The sequence below is a fragment of the Arabidopsis thaliana genome, chromosome 2, assembly GCF_000001735.4.
Source record: "Arabidopsis thaliana chromosome 2, partial sequence".
NCBI classification, from domain to species: domain Eukaryota; kingdom Viridiplantae; phylum Streptophyta; class Magnoliopsida; order Brassicales; family Brassicaceae; genus Arabidopsis; species Arabidopsis thaliana.
The window spans coordinates 14,848,677-14,866,794 of NC_003071.7; the positions used below are offsets into that span (position 1 = coordinate 14,848,677).

Genomic DNA, 18,118 nt, shown 5'->3' on the forward strand with positions numbered 1-18,118 from the left:
TAGTTTACCTAGTTTATATCAATGATACTTTTCAGTATAAATAAACGAATTCGAGTCAAAGACTATCTAAACTATTCATATTAATTGTGTTTTTAATGTTTTACCAAAATTAACATATGTATATATTTTTTGGTCAACGTTCAAGTGTATATATAGGGAAATATGGATACATGGCTTTTAGTTTCCCATATGTAAACATAACATACCAAAAAAGTTTCAAAGTTATTCAAAATACTTTCATACGTATCTTTCAATAAAGAGATTCCTAAAATAACTTTAAAATAGTCAAAATAACCACCAAAGTTTATGAAAATCTAAAAATATTATTTTTTAATTTAAATATCTTTGTCACATTTTCTATTTACTTCTTATGCCAATTATTGTTTAAGATAATGATTTAGATTAAAATATTAACGAAATATCATTGCTTAAAGTGTTAATTTTACTGTTTTTCGAGTATACATATATTCAAAAATAAAATCAAAACATTAAAAAGAAATTGAATCAAAAAAGGGTAATCTATTCAAAAGAAATTGAATACAACATAAATGAAAACCATTGTCATTCTTTTTCCCTGGATTTCACAATTATTAAAATTAAACTTTATATTAATAATATCTTAAGATAATATAATAAATAAAAAGTTTATGAGATGGCAGTTACCCCGTTGGGAACAGATTTTCTGATCCCGCCAATGTTATCTCCACGTGTCAAATAAATATTGGTCGCAGAGATATGCTTCATCTAAACCAGATATCCTCCTAACCGTACGATAAAAATCCAACGGACCAGAATAAACCTTATCTCTCCAGTTTTAGATCTCGTATAAATTCAAAGAACCCAAAACCAAACAAAAAGCACAAGCACTTAGCAGAGCAAATGAAGAAGACGAAGCACACTGAGAATTCACCGGCCAGAGATCACCAATAAGTGTTGTAGTTTCCGGTTACTTCGAATAACCTTCAATGGAGCTTCCGTTACTCTCGTATGCTAGCTCCGCGTCGTTTTCACGGACAGGCTTATGCTCTTCTTCTTCTTCCTCCTCAACTAGTATCTATGAGTTTCCGGAGAGAAGACGGAGTTTAAAATTGAGATTCAATGGTGGAGAAAGGTCACGAAGCGTTATAGCTTCCGCTGAACGGAGCAGTGAAGGGATTGAGAAGACAACAGACACCGTCGGTGGCGGAGGAGGAGGAGGAGCAGGCAGATTTGCTGGTACTGCCATGGAGGTTACTACACTTGATCGTGGTTTTGCTAACTCCACCACCGTTGATTTTCCGATCTGGGACAAAATCGGCGCCGTCGTTAGACTTACTTATGGAATCGGTGAGTAGATTTACATTAAATGTCTTCTGTTTCACTCCTCTGATATGTGAAACTTGAAATTTTACCTTTGTGGTGTCATTAGTAATTTTTGTGTGGATGAAAAGTTAAAATGTGTGATTGAATCATTAGGAATATATGGAGCAATGGCTGTAGCAGGAAGATTTATATGTTCAGTGACTGGAATTGATTCATCTGGTGGATTTGATCCTTCTCTTGATGCACTACTTGCTGGACTTGGCTATGCAACACCACCAATCATGGCTCTTCTCTTCATACTCGACGTAACCAATATAATCTCTTAATCATCTTTTGATTCCTCTGGTTTCTTTAGAATTGGTTTTAAAAGAATTATATTTTTTCTGTGTTTTAGGATGAAGTTGTGAAGCTATCACCGCATGCTCGGGCCATTAGAGATGTGGAAGATGAAGAACTAAGAAGCTTTTTCTTCGGAATGTCCCCATGGCAGGTGCTCATTTTAGTTTCTTCTTTGTTTTTGAAACCTATCGGTATTGAATCTTGGTTTTGAGGTTTTAGTTATTTTCTCCAGTTTATACTCATTGTCGCGGCCAGTTCAATAGGAGAAGAGCTCTTTTACCGTGTTGCTGTACAGGTTTGGTTTCATTTAACTTCGCAAAGTATAGAATCTTTGATTGAGTTATCACTGATTGATCTCTTGTAATGTCTGATTCTCACAGGGTGCTCTGTCTGATATATTCTTGAAAGGAACACAGTTGATGACAGATTCTAGAGGCATGGCATCTCTGGTAAATTTAATCTCTACCCTTCACATTTATTCTATGTTTAGATTCTCCCATATCTTCTCATAGACTTGATATTGTTTGTTGTTGTTACCTCTAGACCGGAGTGTTTCCTCCATTTGTCCCATTTGCTGAAGTCTTTGCAGCTGTAATCACCGCGACTCTCACAGGCTCTCTCTACTTTCTTGCTGCGTCTCCAAAAGGTTAGGATTTGATCATGTACTTGATCTGTTAATTGCCTAGTGTCTTAGTTGATTACATTCTTTCTGATTCTTGTTTTCGTTTTCAGACCCGACATACATAGTTGCCCCGGTTTTAAGGTCACGGCGAGATGATTTTAAGAAGCTTTTGTCAGGTACTTGTTCTCTTCTTGGTCTGATCATATTTGTTTTGAGAAAGAATATGAAAGATAAACTAATAGAATAGCTTAGAGAACAAGGAAATATAAACCGGTTTGTTCTGTTACTCATGAAATCCTCTTTGTCATTTGCTTTGTGCAGCTTGGTATGAGAAGAGACAGATGAAGAAGATTTACTCTCCACTCCTTGAAGGACTCTTAGCCCTCTATCTCGGTATTGAATGGGTTCAGGTAAATTCTCGGTTCGGTTTTTGTTTTTGTTCGGTTTGGTATGCAATAATTTGCTGAAAAACCAAACCGCTTGATTAATTCAAAATTTATTCAAATTTTCAGACGGATAATATATTAGCACCGATGATGACGCATGGTATATACTCGGCGGTCATATTAGGGCATGGGCTGTGGAAAATTCACGATCACCGGAGAAGGTTACGCCGGAGAATCGAACACATTAGATCGGAGGCCACGGATAAGTTGATTTAAATCAAATATAGATGGTTTAATTGGTTGGGGGGTGGATTTGTGTGTATTTTTTTGGTATGGGGTCGTATAGTGATTAGGGAAATTAGCTAGGACCTCTTCCAATTAATTAGAGAGCTACATGATACAGTAGATAATTAATTACATATACGTACATATATAATATTCCCTAAGAACTAAGAAGTAACTTTTTTCTTTCTCCTTTTTGCAACCTTTCTGTGGTTATATTGATCCAACAACATATACAAAAATTTGAGCATTATTTGGCGATGGTACATGCTTTATTGACGAGATACGCGTGACAATGTCCAGTAGTGCAGTAGCACTGCAATTACAATAATTTCCATTGGGCCTTGTGCTTTGTGCCCTGCATTTCCTTGATATGGGCCTTCATTTTCATTTGCTTGTGTCCAAACTAAATTTCAACTTTAAAATATTTGAATACAAACTGAAACCAAACCATATCAAATCATCCATGTTAATTTAAACCATTCAGAAACCGAAAAATCTGAACTCAAATCGAACTAAAATCTAGATTAGACATCATTTGCAATCTACAACCATATGGCGTGAGAGACATCATCTAGTGTTTCTGTCAAAAAAAAAAAAATTGAAAACATTGTAGTGCTTGTATATATGTGTTGTTAAATTTTATTTTCGGAATGCGGATTGATATGGACATTTACAAGTTTCTAATATTTTATGTTGGAGAGTGTGGCGACCCAAACAAGAGTAGTTGCCAAGGGAAACTAAAATAATAGTAAGGTGATGAGAGTTCGATTGCTCTTGCCAAAAACCTCTAATTTCTAAAATACGTTGGGTGTGAGTCGAAATATTGCGAACGGTGAAATATATTATCCGTTCGAGTATAAAATAAGTTTTGTTCATGTTCATCTCTATCTTAAAAATTTCGAAAGGTTACATGTACGGCATTCAAATATGATACAGACGAAATTAATCAATTATTTGGTATCCGACTTCCAAAGATTGGTCCAAGACTCTAATTAAGTAATAAGCAAATAATGGAAGGAAGGAAGAAGGAGAAAATTAGATAAATTGTTTTTTTTTTTTTTTTTTCTGAGTCAACTGATTATGTCTTCTTAATAACTCAAAACTAATCTTAACAGAGAATACTAAAAACTAATCTTAATTATTTTGCGGAAAACGACAAATGAAGGCTAGTAGTCGGTAGAATCATGTGGAGGAGCAAACCTTATTGTATTTGGTCTAATATATAATTTATTCTCTCACGTCCAGATTATATAGTATCATTTAACTTAAATTATTTATAAAGACCAACTTTGCACGTAACGAACAAAAAACAAACACAATATATGTTTATCTGTCTTTTTGGTCAAACAAAATATACGTTTATCTTTCCTTCTAAATTTATTACAATTTTTTTGTGAAATATAGTACTTAACTATTAAAAATTAGTTGTTTTTGCAATATCATCAATGAATTTTCATATATTCATTTGCTATGTGTTTTTTTACATCCACAGGTTATTTTCTTAGTGAAGAAATAATGAAAGTAAAATTTTCTTACACTTTGGTCTTGTTATTGACAAATAGATTAATTACGTAATAAACAAGACAAACCAAGTTCTTTTACATTAGGGTTTATTGGTTTCGATTCCCAAAGTGTAATTGCAGATTTTCACAAACTCCAGCATAGTGCAAATTGAGCCATCTATCATGGTCTTATTAATTGAGGATGACTGTCAATCTTTATCGTAAAACAATTATACTGTATGTTTTTGTCAATATTACATGTTAATGTATATAAGCATATTATTAAAGGCTGTGTGTGTAACGTAGTACAATATAGTCATAATTAGTATAGTTACATCAAAGACCAACAACAACGAGAATATCTTGTTATAGTTGTCTGTTTGATCTTTAAGAAACACATCAGTTTTATATTTACAAAATCTTCAGCTGGGTTGAGGAGAAGATTCCAAAAATGTTGGTTTGATTAAGATGCTTGTGTCCGTGGAGTTTACTAATCTAATAATGAATATCCACATTCACGGTCTTATTTAAAATTTCTCTTATCATCATCATCAAACTAATCCCTATTGAAATTAACGCTTATATATTCTGGTTAGTGGTAAGATTATTAAAGTATTTATTTGTCTCAAACCTGCTGCAAGCCTGCTACACGCGAATAATTAACGGAAACAGCATGTAAAGATATTACTTTACATATACTTTCGATCGTGTCAAACTAATTCAAATGTGATTGGTTTATCATAGATCAAGAAGTTATTTCAATCTACCATATTTCGAGTTTCAGTCTTTGACTCTGAAGTTACTTTCGAATAAAGTAATCTAAATTTTCTGCTGTCCTTACAAATATTATCAACGGGTTATTTCTTAGAAAACTCTTATTTTTTTGCATGTGGATATCAATCCGTGATATTCTTATACTTGTCGAGATTATCGATCAATTTTTACATGACACACTTAAACCACTATGTAGTGTGGTTATCTCAAATTTTATCTATATTTCAATCCAAAACAACAACAAGAAGAGAAAAAAAAAACATTTGGTCAGATGACACACTTGCACCTTCGCTTAAAGTTCGGTGGTGGCCATCTGTATACGGACAATAGTTAAGTAATACACTAATTATTTATTCTGATCGGCATGTATACTATAATTATACTGTCTGTCGTAAGACCAAAACAAAACACTTACAGACTGTTCAATCATCAAAAGAAAACTATAATGTTATAAGTTAAATATTAAACTTAAAAGTCCAACGCAATTAGGATTAGCGATTGGTGGAATTATAATATGATTATAAAACTAGTTGTTCATTTTAAAATATGATTAATAGTTAATGGACGGCTTCTTGATTAATTATTAAAATGGCTCCGCCGATGATCAATCGATAGCACAAGAAGCCGTCACAGGTTGTCCGCCGTTGTTGAGTCTATCCCTTTCCATATAATTCATTAATTATCGTCGTATTGCTTTGTGCCTCTCATAGTTTATTTATTAAACGCTCCTATTATTTAGGAAGTTATATAGTTCAAAATTTTGAAACAATACTGTTTTATCTCATTTGTTAAATTTAGAGTATTTACACCTTTTGTTCATCTAATGATAGTTGCAACTGGAGCTCGAAGTCTTAGGTGCTCATGATGTGATGGGTGAACTATAATCAAATTTTGCTAAAGAAGAAATAACGCAATTAGTTCCTTGTGTTTTATTTGTGTAATCTTCTTCATGTGAACACAATTATACATAGTTGATCAGCTATGTGACAATTTCAAGTTTTTGGTAAAAGCTTGCGGATAAGATTTCCACCGAGATTGTATCCGTAAAACATGTAAAACGACAATTTGTGCAATTCAATCTAGGAACAACTTGATAAACCATACAATATATGATATCATAATTTGTTTGGAAAATTTAAGGGGCATTTCTCGTTGTAACAAAAAGCTAAAATAAAACAAAATATTTTTATTATATTGAAATAAACCAAACTTCTTTCTTTCAGTCTCTATTTCATTCATGTATTTGTTTAAGTTCTAACTAAGAAGTCTGAATAAATACTTTTTATAAAAATAAATTGATGAAGGAAAGCAAAGCTCATCAGAGCGTGGACCAACGCGCCACTGCGCATCCGTCACTTTGTCCGCATGGATCTCCGCGTTTTCTTCCCGTTTGTTTAATGTTTCTCTCCTCTTTAATTATTGTAATTAATTAGTAAAAATAATAGACTACTTCAAGTTGTTAAGTTTGTTAACCATAGTTAATCGTTGACAAAGAAAAAAGAAAAACCATAGTTAATTGGTCAACTTGGTTAACCAACTATAGTTTACGATTTTGGTCTTCTAAGTTTACAATTGAGCCAATTTCATTTTCATCCACATTGTATTTGATGTTGCAAATAGCCAAATAATATATAACCTATTAGTAGATTAATAATATTTCCTACGAGTATAAGGACATAAAATTTGAATGATAAGTGCCGCTAGCAAAATACTCTGAATTCACAAGTTAGGGAAAACTCGATTATGCTGCGCAATCAAATTAGAGTTACATAAATAAAAGTAGTTGGTTTCAAGAGTATAGTGATTTCTTAGATTTGCTGATGAAGGATGCTATACTTAAAAAAAAAAAAAAATTGACTAGGACATAGATGATAGATCCACGCTGCTGACGAAGACATACAAATGACTCATTGAATGTGGAGCATGTTCAAAACCATGTCTCATGAATTGTTGGTATCGAAGGTATTTTTTAGGATCGATTAATCTTCGGAATCTATTTTGACATAACTCGTATAGTGCATTTGATCTATTTATTGATATGTGTTACAACGTTAACATCATGCATATTTCATCTACCAAGAACTAGGACTCCACCAACTATCTGGTCGAGTAACACAATTCTCTGACCCTGGTAAAGTAAAACCTATCAATACTCTCTTCGTTTTGTGGAAGGAGATCTTGAAAAGATAAAAGAATCACCAGTTGTTTCATTTCAAAAGTCCTAGCCTTTGGATTACTAAGTTTTTGAAGAAAATTTAACACTCGGTATACCAGCCTTATTTTTCCTGAAGATTTATTAGGACTACAATCTCAGGATCTTTTGACTTAACCATTGGAGTACTTTCAGCAAATATCAAAATTGGTGTTTTAGGTCTCCTCGGTTATTTCCACGCAAATTTTCTTATTCTACAAAGGACACGGAAAATTCAAACAGATCTAGTTAATACTTTCTTTGTCTAAATCTTATAAAGTCTAGTTATCTGCATATGTTTTTAGTATATTTGTACAAACCATATATATATATATAAATAAAAAAATCCCATTTTAGTCCGTGTTGGTTATATAGAATGTCCTGAATCCAAGTAAAATTATCTAAGACATTGTACAAAAAATAAGATTATTGGTTTACAAAAATCAAATGAAAGATAAACAAGAACAATTATTTCCACATTCTTGGGATCTCGATATTGTCTCCATTAATTGCTTTATTCCGTGAGAAGACATAAAACAATGGTAGCTTCTTTGATAATATATACATTCAACGAAATCTAGAACCGCAATAACGTCTTTATACATACTCGACATTCGACAATATTATAAAACTTATGAGTAACTTCATCTCGAATTTGACATTAAATAAACACACACAGAATAAAACCTTATAATAATAATAGTCTCTTGGGGCCATTAGTCTAGAGAGCAGACTTGGTCTTCTTCTTCCTCTTTCTCTACTTCATACATAATTTCATTTCTCAGGTTTCTATATATTTTCTTCTCCACTTTTTATAATTTATCCGCTTGTCTGCTATCTCTTACATTAAATCTAAACCTAAATCATTAGAATCTCTAATCCAGTTTATAATATACTTTTCATTTTTATCAATTTTTTTTTTCTTTTTGTGTTTGGTGTTGGCATGGCTGGTCTCGATCTAGGCACAACTTCTCGCTACGTCCACAACGTCGATGGTGGCGGCGGCGGACAGTTCACCACCGACAACCACCACGAAGATGACGGTGGCGCTGGAGGAAACCACCATCATCACCATCATAATCATAATCACCATCAAGGTTTAGATTTAATAGCTTCTAATGATAACTCTGGACTAGGCGGCGGTGGAGGAGGAGGGAGCGGTGACCTCGTCATGCGTCGGCCACGTGGCCGTCCAGCTGGATCGAAGAACAAACCGAAGCCGCCGGTGATTGTCACGCGCGAGAGCGCAAACACTCTTAGGGCTCACATTCTTGAAGTTGGAAGTGGCTGCGACGTTTTCGAATGTATCTCCACTTACGCTCGTCGGAGACAGCGCGGGATTTGCGTTTTATCCGGGACGGGAACCGTCACTAACGTCAGCATCCGTCAGCCTACGGCGGCCGGAGCTGTTGTGACTCTGCGGGGTACTTTTGAGATTCTTTCCCTCTCCGGATCTTTTCTTCCGCCACCTGCTCCTCCAGGGGCGACTAGCTTGACGATATTCCTCGCTGGAGCTCAAGGACAGGTCGTCGGAGGTAACGTAGTTGGTGAGTTAATGGCGGCGGGGCCGGTAATGGTCATGGCAGCGTCTTTTACAAACGTGGCTTACGAAAGGTTGCCTTTGGACGAGCATGAGGAGCACTTGCAAAGTGGCGGCGGCGGAGGTGGAGGGAATATGTACTCGGAAGCCACTGGCGGTGGCGGAGGGTTGCCTTTCTTTAATTTGCCGATGAGTATGCCTCAGATTGGAGTTGAAAGTTGGCAGGGGAATCACGCCGGCGCCGGTAGGGCTCCGTTTTAGCAATTTAAGAAACTTTAATTGTTTTTTCCACTTTTTTGTTTTTCTCCGAATTTTATGAAATTATGATTTAAGAAAAAAAACGATATTGTTCATGTATTGACCCTCTTACTGCATGGTTTCTTCTATTGGGTTAATTGACTAGCTCATAAGAATTGTTTAATTTGGTTATTGTCATCAAATTTGCCCACATATAAAGCTTCTAGCAAATTAAAACTTCCACAATTTCTTCTGTAATAGTGCTTGTTAGTTTTTTTTTTCAAAACACATGGATGAATAAATGTTCTCTTATTCAAATTTTGAGGTCACCAACATGTTATAGAAATAAATCATTAAATGACTGGAAATGTAGTAAACGACAAAAAAGAAGAAGATTAAAGTAATAGCGGTAAAAAACAAAGGAAAGTGCAAGTGGAGTGCTAATTAAGAAATTAAATTAATTTGACCAATTAATTTCCAATCATGCCCTTAATTGCCCAACCCATTTGATGCTAAGCTGTCACACACGCAATAATCTAAAGTAAAGTAGCCGAAATTAATGTTCATCACAAAACAATTAGTACTGATTAACAATCATTACTTTATTTCTGTCGCATAGTAGTATAATATTTGCATATAGGTTGGAGGAAATTGTGCCCCTCTAGAAAAAAGAGCTTGGAGTATAGAATATTAGGACTGGTTCATCAGTTAAAACTACCTGATAATGGATTTATAAATTTCAACCATGAATGAACTTGCCTATTGTGGTAAATAACAGTGACAATGCAATCCAAAATGTTATACAAAAATAAGTAATCAAAAACCATACATAGATAGCATTGGAGATGTATACAAACGGCTGATTTTGTAAAAGGTGACATAGTTTAGTCATAATATACTGTTATTATTATTACTAGGGAGGAGACTCGCGCGTTGCGCGGGGTGGTTTCTTTTTGGTTTTGTTAATATGTAATTATAACTTCGATTTTTTTTTACTGATCTTTGATTAAAAGGGGAATATCTTTGTTATTTGCTAATCTTATCTTTTGATTTCTACATTTTTGTAATCTATGTATAGTTTTACATATTTTTTTCATGTTGTTACCAGTTATATGATAGAATTTATAGGACAATAGACCAAACTTACTATCTTGTAAGAATATTTTTTAGAGTTATATATATCTAAGCAATTTATTTGTTACATTGGTCTTGTTTTTATATATTTTATTTTAAATTAAAAATACAATGGAAATCTCTCTCTCTTTCGCACTAAGCGGTTGCTGCATAGGATCGCGAAGAACAGAGACTAACGACGAAGTTATTTTACACATTGTTGCCATTGTTAATTTTGGCCCAATATGAATCCGCCCATTTGTTTTTTCTCTTTGTGTCTCTGTTAAAATCTTAGAAACTACTCTTTGGTTTTGGGAAGATTTCACTTTTCAACGTCTCTTCGCGAATTAGCTAAAAAGAGTTGGATTATAACAATATTAACATTGAAAGTACGATATGCTTAGATAATTAATTAAAAATTGGATTTTATTGAAAATATAAATTTCCTTACAACAGCAAGGAAAGACACACATTAAAGCAAAAGAAATAAGAGTAATAACTTTGTTTTGAGTCTTTGTGATAGTTCACTGCCTCAAACATTATAGGGAATTTTTTAAAAACAGTTTCCAACTCTCTAGATGTTTTGTTTAAGTTATACCATAAAAATAAACTTAAACATTTGTTTGTAGAAAAAACATTTCTCACATGTGTTGTCCAAATCTCTTGGATGGCACACGTCGGGGGGTTTCATGTTGCAAAGTGATATCATGTAGCATCTTTTTCTCGCCACTCTAATCCCATTTAGTGAAGTTTTGATTTGTTTCCAACACGTTTCAGCCATGGTGGTGTCTTAGCCCATTCAAGTTGGCTCATATAGGTTTTTCCCTCTTCAGTTCTTCCTCTACATAATAATAGCATGGCATACATGTAGATTGCTTCTTTCTGGCCTCCGTTAGCTGCTATGCCAATATGGTGGAGATCAACGTCACAATGATCAAGGTTAAAGTACCATATTATACCTTTTATGTAGTGAGCATCCGGGTTGTTGTTGGCAAGACATTTCTTCATAATAAGAAGGTGTTTGCGGCATGATAACGGTTTCTTCACCAACAGAGCAAGATTAAGGGTTTTGAGCACGCGTTCATCGTTTGCTGATGCACCTAGTTCTTTGCATGAAAGGATGCAATTGTGATAATCTTCAGCGGATTTTACCCCTATTTTGGCAACTATTTCTCTGAGTAGATCTTGAGGAAGTGCCTCAAGACGACTAATTTCAACTTTGTTGGGATCCATTTTTTTTTTTTGGAAATATTAGTAAGTTTCAAATCTGTGATAATTTTGTTTGTTTGCATTTGTTTATATAGATTAGTGAGGTGGATCTTTTCCACTTCGTAACGTACCAATTATTTCGTTTAAGATTTTAATTTATTGGTGTTTGTGGCTTTAATTTTTTTGGATCTTTCCACTTCTCACCACTCCTCAACGTGGTTATTAATTTCTTTGAGGTTTAACCAATTACTGTCACTTGATAAATGGCATAAATACTTGATGTTTGAGCTTCTGAGGAAGAAAAATACGGAAAGGTCCATGGGGCAGTGACTGAAACACTCTTTTTCTCTTTCGTCGTCTTCTGAATTGCGTCGATCGAATAGGAGAAAATGAAATCAAGAGTTTGCAATTTTAACTGGGTTTTCTTAGGTCCTTTCGGTTCATAGGTTTTTTGACTAAATCTTGGCCCGATACACATCACTAAGTCTATTTGGTTCTTTGGCTCATGAGCTTTTTGACCAAATCGTGGCCTCATAAACATCACTAAATCTATTTCACTCATAGAAAAAAATGTGAAGGCAGAGTAAAAACATGTGGGCTCCACATTAAAAAGATGTAGTGACGTGGACACTTTTAGAGGAAAGAAAACTCTGCTATTATATATATGATTTTGTCAATAATATATTTAAGTTTTCTAAGTACTATAAAAGTGTTGATAAAAAAATAACTGTGGGTAAAGAAGAGACAACCATGATTTTGACCAAGTACCACGGATCATTCTTCTATCTTCATTGGATTGTGTATCTAACTAACTTCTACAAAAAAATATTAATATTATTAAGAACATGATCATGTTCTATAAGAAGCTAATCAAAGTTTCTTTATATAAAGTCCATAAAGGTGCAAAAGATTACTTGCTAATTATAGTTTGATATACACATAATGATTATTAGTAAAACATTAAACAAACTATCACATCCGAATGTTTGACTGCCAATGTTTTTGGTTTACTTAAATATTGTAATGCTTATTGGTTATATACTACCTATATCTTATTAACTAAATTAGCTAGATTTGCCACAGTACCACTTACCAGTCTGCTAGTTACCAAAGTGTTTTAAGTTTGTTCAAACTTCATTACTTTGAGGAGTAAACAAAATTGTAGTTTTGACCCTTTCTTTTTCTTTCAGTAGTTGAAACAAAACTTAGAATTCTAGAGAGACCACACTATTTTTGCTGGTGTAGCTTATTTAATTTCAAAAAGCCAATAAAGGGCCAGCTCATAAGGCCCACGTATGTAGCATATCTACTACTTTAGATAAAAACTAATGCGCCTTTTCGTGATAGCCCAATTAAATCTAGCCGACAATTGCTCGCAGTAAAAACAGTTTTTTGAATGGATCATATCTTCACTGAAAAGTAAAACTGTAAAAGCACACTGTTAATCCATTTCTTTCCCTAACAATCTTGAGCATAGAATTCAATGATCTCGAGAACATCCAAATCCGAAAACGTAGAGGCATCGTTCCGAAGAAGCCACAGCAAGTGCTCAAATAAGATCGAGTCGACATGATCAAGCCACACCACTCTACCGGTCCGGTTTAACCGGTTCTTGGCACGATCCTTAGCTGAACCTATCAAGACTCTGAACGGGTACTCTTCGAGTACATACGGTTCGACCATGAACTCCTTCTTCTCCTTCCCTACCACCACCCTTATGACTGGATCTTCCATATTCTCGGCGAGATTCCGGTATGCAAATCGCCGCGAGTCGGCTGAGGAGAGACGACGGAGTTTCATTACAGGAGAAATCAGACAACCCATTTGAGAGAAGGATCAGAGTTGTTAAGACTTAAGAGCGAGATCATTCACCAAAGATAAAAACACAGAGCTTATAAACAACAAAGAATACGAACACAAATGCATGGTTTCAGATTAAAACGCGGTTTATATGTAAAGACCGTGTGTATATGCACGGATGACAGATTTTTCACGCCAAGATTTAATACGTGGCAAACTATGGTTGGTTGTTATAATAGGAAGTTACTTGTCTAGAGTTCGATGGCTGACCCACCGGCTAAACTGTCTTTCTCCGTCCACTTGTTTTTAGACAGAGGACGATTTCACATGTATGTTAGTATGAAAATTTTCCAGCTATATACCATTGTATGAAGAGAAAGATATTTTCCAACTAACTTCTAGTCCTAGACATTTACGCAAGCTTTGCATTAACTAAAAGTATGTTACCGAAAATGATGTCGTTATAGAAGTTCGTTGTGCCTTATGAATAGGTTTTTTAAAACATAAAGTATGCATGGCTTATGAGTTATGAATATTGATTTTCTGATTTGACAAAACCATTGTAAAATTCAAAACTTATAATTCTATCTAACTAGTTATTTTTCTTCTTCTTTTAGTACTGTTATATATTGGCGAGATATGTATTTGATCACTTTAAAATATTAAGGTGTATATGTTGTATCTATACTGCAACCAAATTTGGATATCTTTTAAATATGTATTTCATATTTTCTATTTGACTAATAAATAATATTAGTTGAACTTTTTGTGTGGAGATTATATCTAATCCATCGCTTTCACTAATTTCTAAAACTAGTATTATATATCGACATTCGACGTACTGTAGTCTGAATCAATTAGTATCACAACCAATTTTTTCCCTCGCATAATCACGCTCGCCTCATTACCTTACATGGACTAATTATTTAAGTACGTTTATTTCTGCAAGATTACATTATTGTTTATGCATAAACTATCAAAAGAAACTAACCAAGAAAATTTCATGACTGCTGATCTTATATTAGAAAAAACGTACATATCATATTGTTAAACAAGGCGGCTAATCTTAATATAGCTATAGAGCTAGTTTTAGATCTGTCCCGGCGGGTAATTAGCTCCGGTGGCTCGGGTAGGGTAGGTGGAGTGACCGGGAAGATGGTGGCCGTGAACCTGAGCGTCCGCAGCATGCTCAGCCTTGGATTGATGGAGGTCAGCTTTGGCCTGCGCCTCCTTAGACTTCTCTCGCTCTTGGGCCAACTTCTTCTCTTTTTTGGTCCTTGCCATCGTCTTCTCCGCATGACCTTGTGCCTTTGCGCCACCGATGTTGAGTTTCTCCTTGGCCGTACTGGCCATGTCACTGATCTTTTCCTTCGCCGACTGCATCTTCTTTCTTCTTCTTCTTACTTTTCTTATCAAACTATAAACTTATTTGGCTTAATGGTTTATATGCTCTCCGATCTAATTTAACGACTACTGGGTTATCACCACGTGTAATACGTAGATACGTGTCACAAGCTACGAATATCTACGTGGGTTGCGCTCATGCAAAAGCAAATCTACACGAACACGACAATAGTTTCTTGATTTTGCATTATCTTTTCTTTCTTTATCTTGTCAGATTCTCAAGTATTACATAATATTTTTTTTTGTCGGTAGTGTTACATAATATTTAAGGTAGCTGTTTTAACAAAAAAAAAAGCTGAAATATTATACGTTTGAAAAAAAAATGTTGATGTTATTTGGCTAAACACATTTTTGGATTTGCGGTGTACGTAGTTCCATAACTCGTTACTTTTTAACCAAAACAACTGGTCACATAAAAAGATGCATGGAACGTGAGAGAGATTCCTTCGACCCTCCTTCGCTAAATTGCCCAAAAATCTACAATTAGGGATTGTTTCATAGATTGCCTAAGTTGGTGTCAATAATTAGCTAGTATAATGAAGCAAATGACTTGCCGAGTTATGAATATAAATGTATATTATATGCATGGGTTATATTCTGCATCTGCGATTCTGAGTGAGGCTATGTTTTAATTAGTCGCGTCTTTATCGATGGAGCTAGTTGGGTGTGGCTATTCTACAATTCTCGTTGTGAATTATACATATGCGAATGGTGTATACGGGTTTTTTTTCTTTCAAAAAAGTTGGTGTGAACTTACAAATAAAAAATAAATATTTCAAGATACTACAGTCACTACTACATATGATGTAAATTATAAAACTTAGAACGAATAAAATATTCCAAAATGAGATTATAAAGAAATATCGAGAAAAACGATTTATACCATTTATTAGATACGAATAATAAAGAAACATTATGTTCAAACATTGTGTGTGAAAGATAATAATTTATTCGACAGAAAACAAAAACAAAAAGATAGATTAGTATTTAAGTTAATTAAAGTCGAATTTCATTTTGTTAATCATATTTGAATTCACAATTTTATGTACATACATACAAACATATGATTTAATTAAACCTTTATAGAAAAAAGATTGAATCGTTGGAAACAAAAACAAAATAAGATTCAGCTTTATACTAGTGATTTTGGATTGATAGAGATCCTAACTAAAATTATGTGTCCATCAAATTTATATAGGAAGGATATATTAGTAGACAAAAGATTTGATCTAAAAGAAAGTATATAAATTACAAAAATCAAAACAGAGCGAGAAGAGCCAGACACAAGAAAAACAAATTTGAAGGTCTAAACCTTTTTGGTGAAATAGATGATGTAAGCAGACGACTCTCTCTGCTTTTGCTGACACTACACTTAAATACACATCTTTTTTTGTAAATATTATCAGGAAAACAAAACAACAAAAATTAGTACTTTCTTTTGCAATTAAACCCCAAATTTTGAAATTTCAGTATCTCTCAAACTCTCATAACCAGCGAGAGTGAGTGAGAGAGTAGAGAGTGTGTGGAGAGATACTAGGAAGTTGAAGGAAAAAGCGAGAAAGATGGCTAGAAACAGTGACAATGATATGTGCAAAGAAGAACGGAAGAGAGAGAGCTTCTTCAAGGTTCTACAGAGAGTTGATATTTCTTCTGAGAACATGGTAAAAATCTGTTCTTTAACTCTTCATGTTCTTAAATTATGTAATTTCTTGTTAGTTTTAGTTTTGAAATGTTGAAACTTTGGTTCCCTGTAACCATGTGTCTTGGTCTTAAAGGTTAAATCTTGTTAGCTGTCTTTCAAAGGTGAAATTTTTCGTGACTAGTCTATATGGGTCTTCAATAAATTTTCTTGAATATGCTTTTGTTGCTTGTCTCAGTTCTCTGTCTGAATATGAGCATCTACGCTTTAATTTTTCAACTTTGTTTGTTTTTGGATGAGATCTGTTGTTGCTGTGTTTGTCATTTGTGTGTAATGGGACTAGTTTCATTGTGACTTAATTACTTGATGAGATGTGTAAAAGGTTCACTGTTGGGTATGTTCTTCTTCTTCTTATGTTTTCTGTTCCTCTTATTTGCATATAACCAAAGAGAGCACTTCCTTACGACTTTGTGAGAAGCTTCTCCAACAATGAGCTCTCTCGTAAGATGAAGATAAAAGCTCGATGGGGAAGTTCTTGGGAAGTAGAAATCTGCAAAAATCCAAGATTCTATTTCATGGAGAAATCCGGATGGGAGAAGTTTGTGAGTGACAATGCCTTGGGAGCCAGTGAGTTTCTTACCTTCACTCACAAAGGGAATATGCGTTTTACAGTGAACATCTTCATGCAAGATGGCAAGGAGATGCTACAGCCTCCACAATCCATGTCCTTCATGGCTTCTTCTAGTAAGATTTGCTATTCTGATTACGAAGCAGTGAACTTGATAGATACATACGTTGATTCTTTACTTTTGAATTTTATATGATTGAAACAGGGCCACCTAAAAGAGAACAAGGAATACCTTCTCTTGCCACGACAATAGCAGCTGAATCTAATGGAGGAGGGAACTACAAAAGGAAGCTCAACTTTGAGAAGAAGAAAGCTGAGGAATCTCACAATTCCAAGAGGACCGATAAAGTCTTTAGTGTCCAGAGAGAATCTGCAGGTGCCTCTTCATCTTCTGTTGCAGAATTCTCCATGTTTATCAAAAAATCATACCTCATCTACATGGTAAGATAAGACAAACCAAGACACTAAACACTTAAATGGGCTTTGTTTTGTGAATCAAAACATTATTCTGATATTGCAGTGGTTCCCGAAATCTGTTCAAAGTATTCATATGCCGAAGCAGAGAACGATTTTCAAGATACATCACCCAAATATGAAGAAGTCATGGAATGTGGTTTACGTGGTGTCAGGGACGAAATCAAGCTTCTCTGCTGGATGGAAAGGTTTGGCTCAAGAATATCCTCTAGCAGTTGGAGACACTTGCAAGTTTTCATTCATCAAACAACACGAGCTGATTCTCTTTGTCTCAAAACCCTAAGAGGAGACTCACTAGTGAATAGTGATGATGAATGTGAAGGTGTCTACTGAGTAAAAGACTGTTTATCAGTGTTGTCTTAAGTTTTAGTTTTATGTTATGACTTAGTTCGGTTTTAAGTTCAGAATGTCTATCGGATGGATCTATGTAGCTTGATATGATTGGGACCAATTTTAATATGTTGTGTGTTTGTTGTTTCCGTTTGGCTTTACTTTGCTTTCTCTACTGAGGCAGATGTATTACAACTGTTCATCATCAAAAGATTCAGATCTGTATTATAGATTAAGTTCCTGAAAAACATGAACCAATCGAAACAATCAAGTTTCTCAGAAAAATTTGTGTCTCAAACAAGTTTACCTTGGTCCAAATTTCCGTTTTTGGTCTCTCTTCTTC

The 18,118-nt window shown here is 34.4% G+C and overlaps 6 protein-coding genes across 6 annotated transcripts; 3 read left to right on the forward strand and 3 right to left on the reverse strand.

The window, feature by feature from the left end:
- Positions 1 to 680: 680 nt before the first annotated feature.
- Positions 681 to 3,369, forward strand: AT2G35260 (CAAX protease self-immunity protein). The gene is made up of 9 exons (NM_129078.3): positions 681 to 1,326; positions 1,456 to 1,607; positions 1,697 to 1,792; positions 1,874 to 1,936; positions 2,022 to 2,090; positions 2,185 to 2,287; positions 2,374 to 2,439; positions 2,585 to 2,673; positions 2,776 to 3,369. Exons 1-9 carry the CDS (start codon positions 966 to 968, stop codon positions 2,923 to 2,925), a joined length of 1,149 nt encoding a protein of 382 aa, NP_565802.1. The 5' UTR covers positions 681 to 965; the 3' UTR covers positions 2,926 to 3,369.
- A 4,618-nt stretch (positions 3,370 to 7,987) lies between these two features.
- GIK (Putative AT-hook DNA-binding family protein) lies at positions 7,988 to 9,458 on the forward strand. The gene has a single exon (NM_129079.2). It carries the CDS (start codon positions 8,345 to 8,347, stop codon positions 9,200 to 9,202), a length of 858 nt encoding a protein of 285 aa, NP_181070.1. The 5' UTR covers positions 7,988 to 8,344; the 3' UTR covers positions 9,203 to 9,458.
- A 1,243-nt stretch (positions 9,459 to 10,701) lies between these two features.
- Positions 10,702 to 11,524, reverse strand: AT2G35280 (F-box family protein; the record flags this gene model as incomplete). Its single annotated transcript, NM_179912.2, has 1 exon — positions 10,702 to 11,524. One exon carries the CDS (start codon positions 11,522 to 11,524, stop codon positions 11,033 to 11,035), a length of 492 nt encoding a protein of 163 aa, NP_850243.1. The 3' UTR covers positions 10,702 to 11,032.
- Positions 11,525 to 12,522: 998 nt separating this feature from the next.
- Positions 12,523 to 13,502, reverse strand: AT2G35290 (uncharacterized protein). The gene has a single exon (NM_129081.3). It carries the CDS (start codon positions 13,322 to 13,324, stop codon positions 12,959 to 12,961), a length of 366 nt encoding a protein of 121 aa, NP_181072.2. The 5' UTR covers positions 13,325 to 13,502; the 3' UTR covers positions 12,523 to 12,958.
- Positions 13,503 to 14,102: 600 nt separating this feature from the next.
- Positions 14,103 to 14,736, reverse strand: LEA18 (Late embryogenesis abundant protein, group 1 protein). The gene has a single exon (NM_129082.4). It carries the CDS (start codon positions 14,681 to 14,683, stop codon positions 14,390 to 14,392), a length of 294 nt encoding a protein of 97 aa, NP_181073.1. The 5' UTR covers positions 14,684 to 14,736; the 3' UTR covers positions 14,103 to 14,389.
- A 1,310-nt stretch (positions 14,737 to 16,046) lies between these two features.
- On the forward strand, positions 16,047 to 18,060 carry AT2G35310 (Transcriptional factor B3 family protein). Its single transcript, NM_129083.4, has 4 exons — positions 16,047 to 16,365; positions 16,793 to 17,087; positions 17,177 to 17,412; positions 17,492 to 18,060. Exons 1-4 carry the CDS (start codon positions 16,267 to 16,269, stop codon positions 17,726 to 17,728), a joined length of 867 nt encoding a protein of 288 aa, NP_181074.2. The 5' UTR covers positions 16,047 to 16,266; the 3' UTR covers positions 17,729 to 18,060.
- The last annotated feature ends 58 nt before the right edge of the window (positions 18,061 to 18,118 follow it).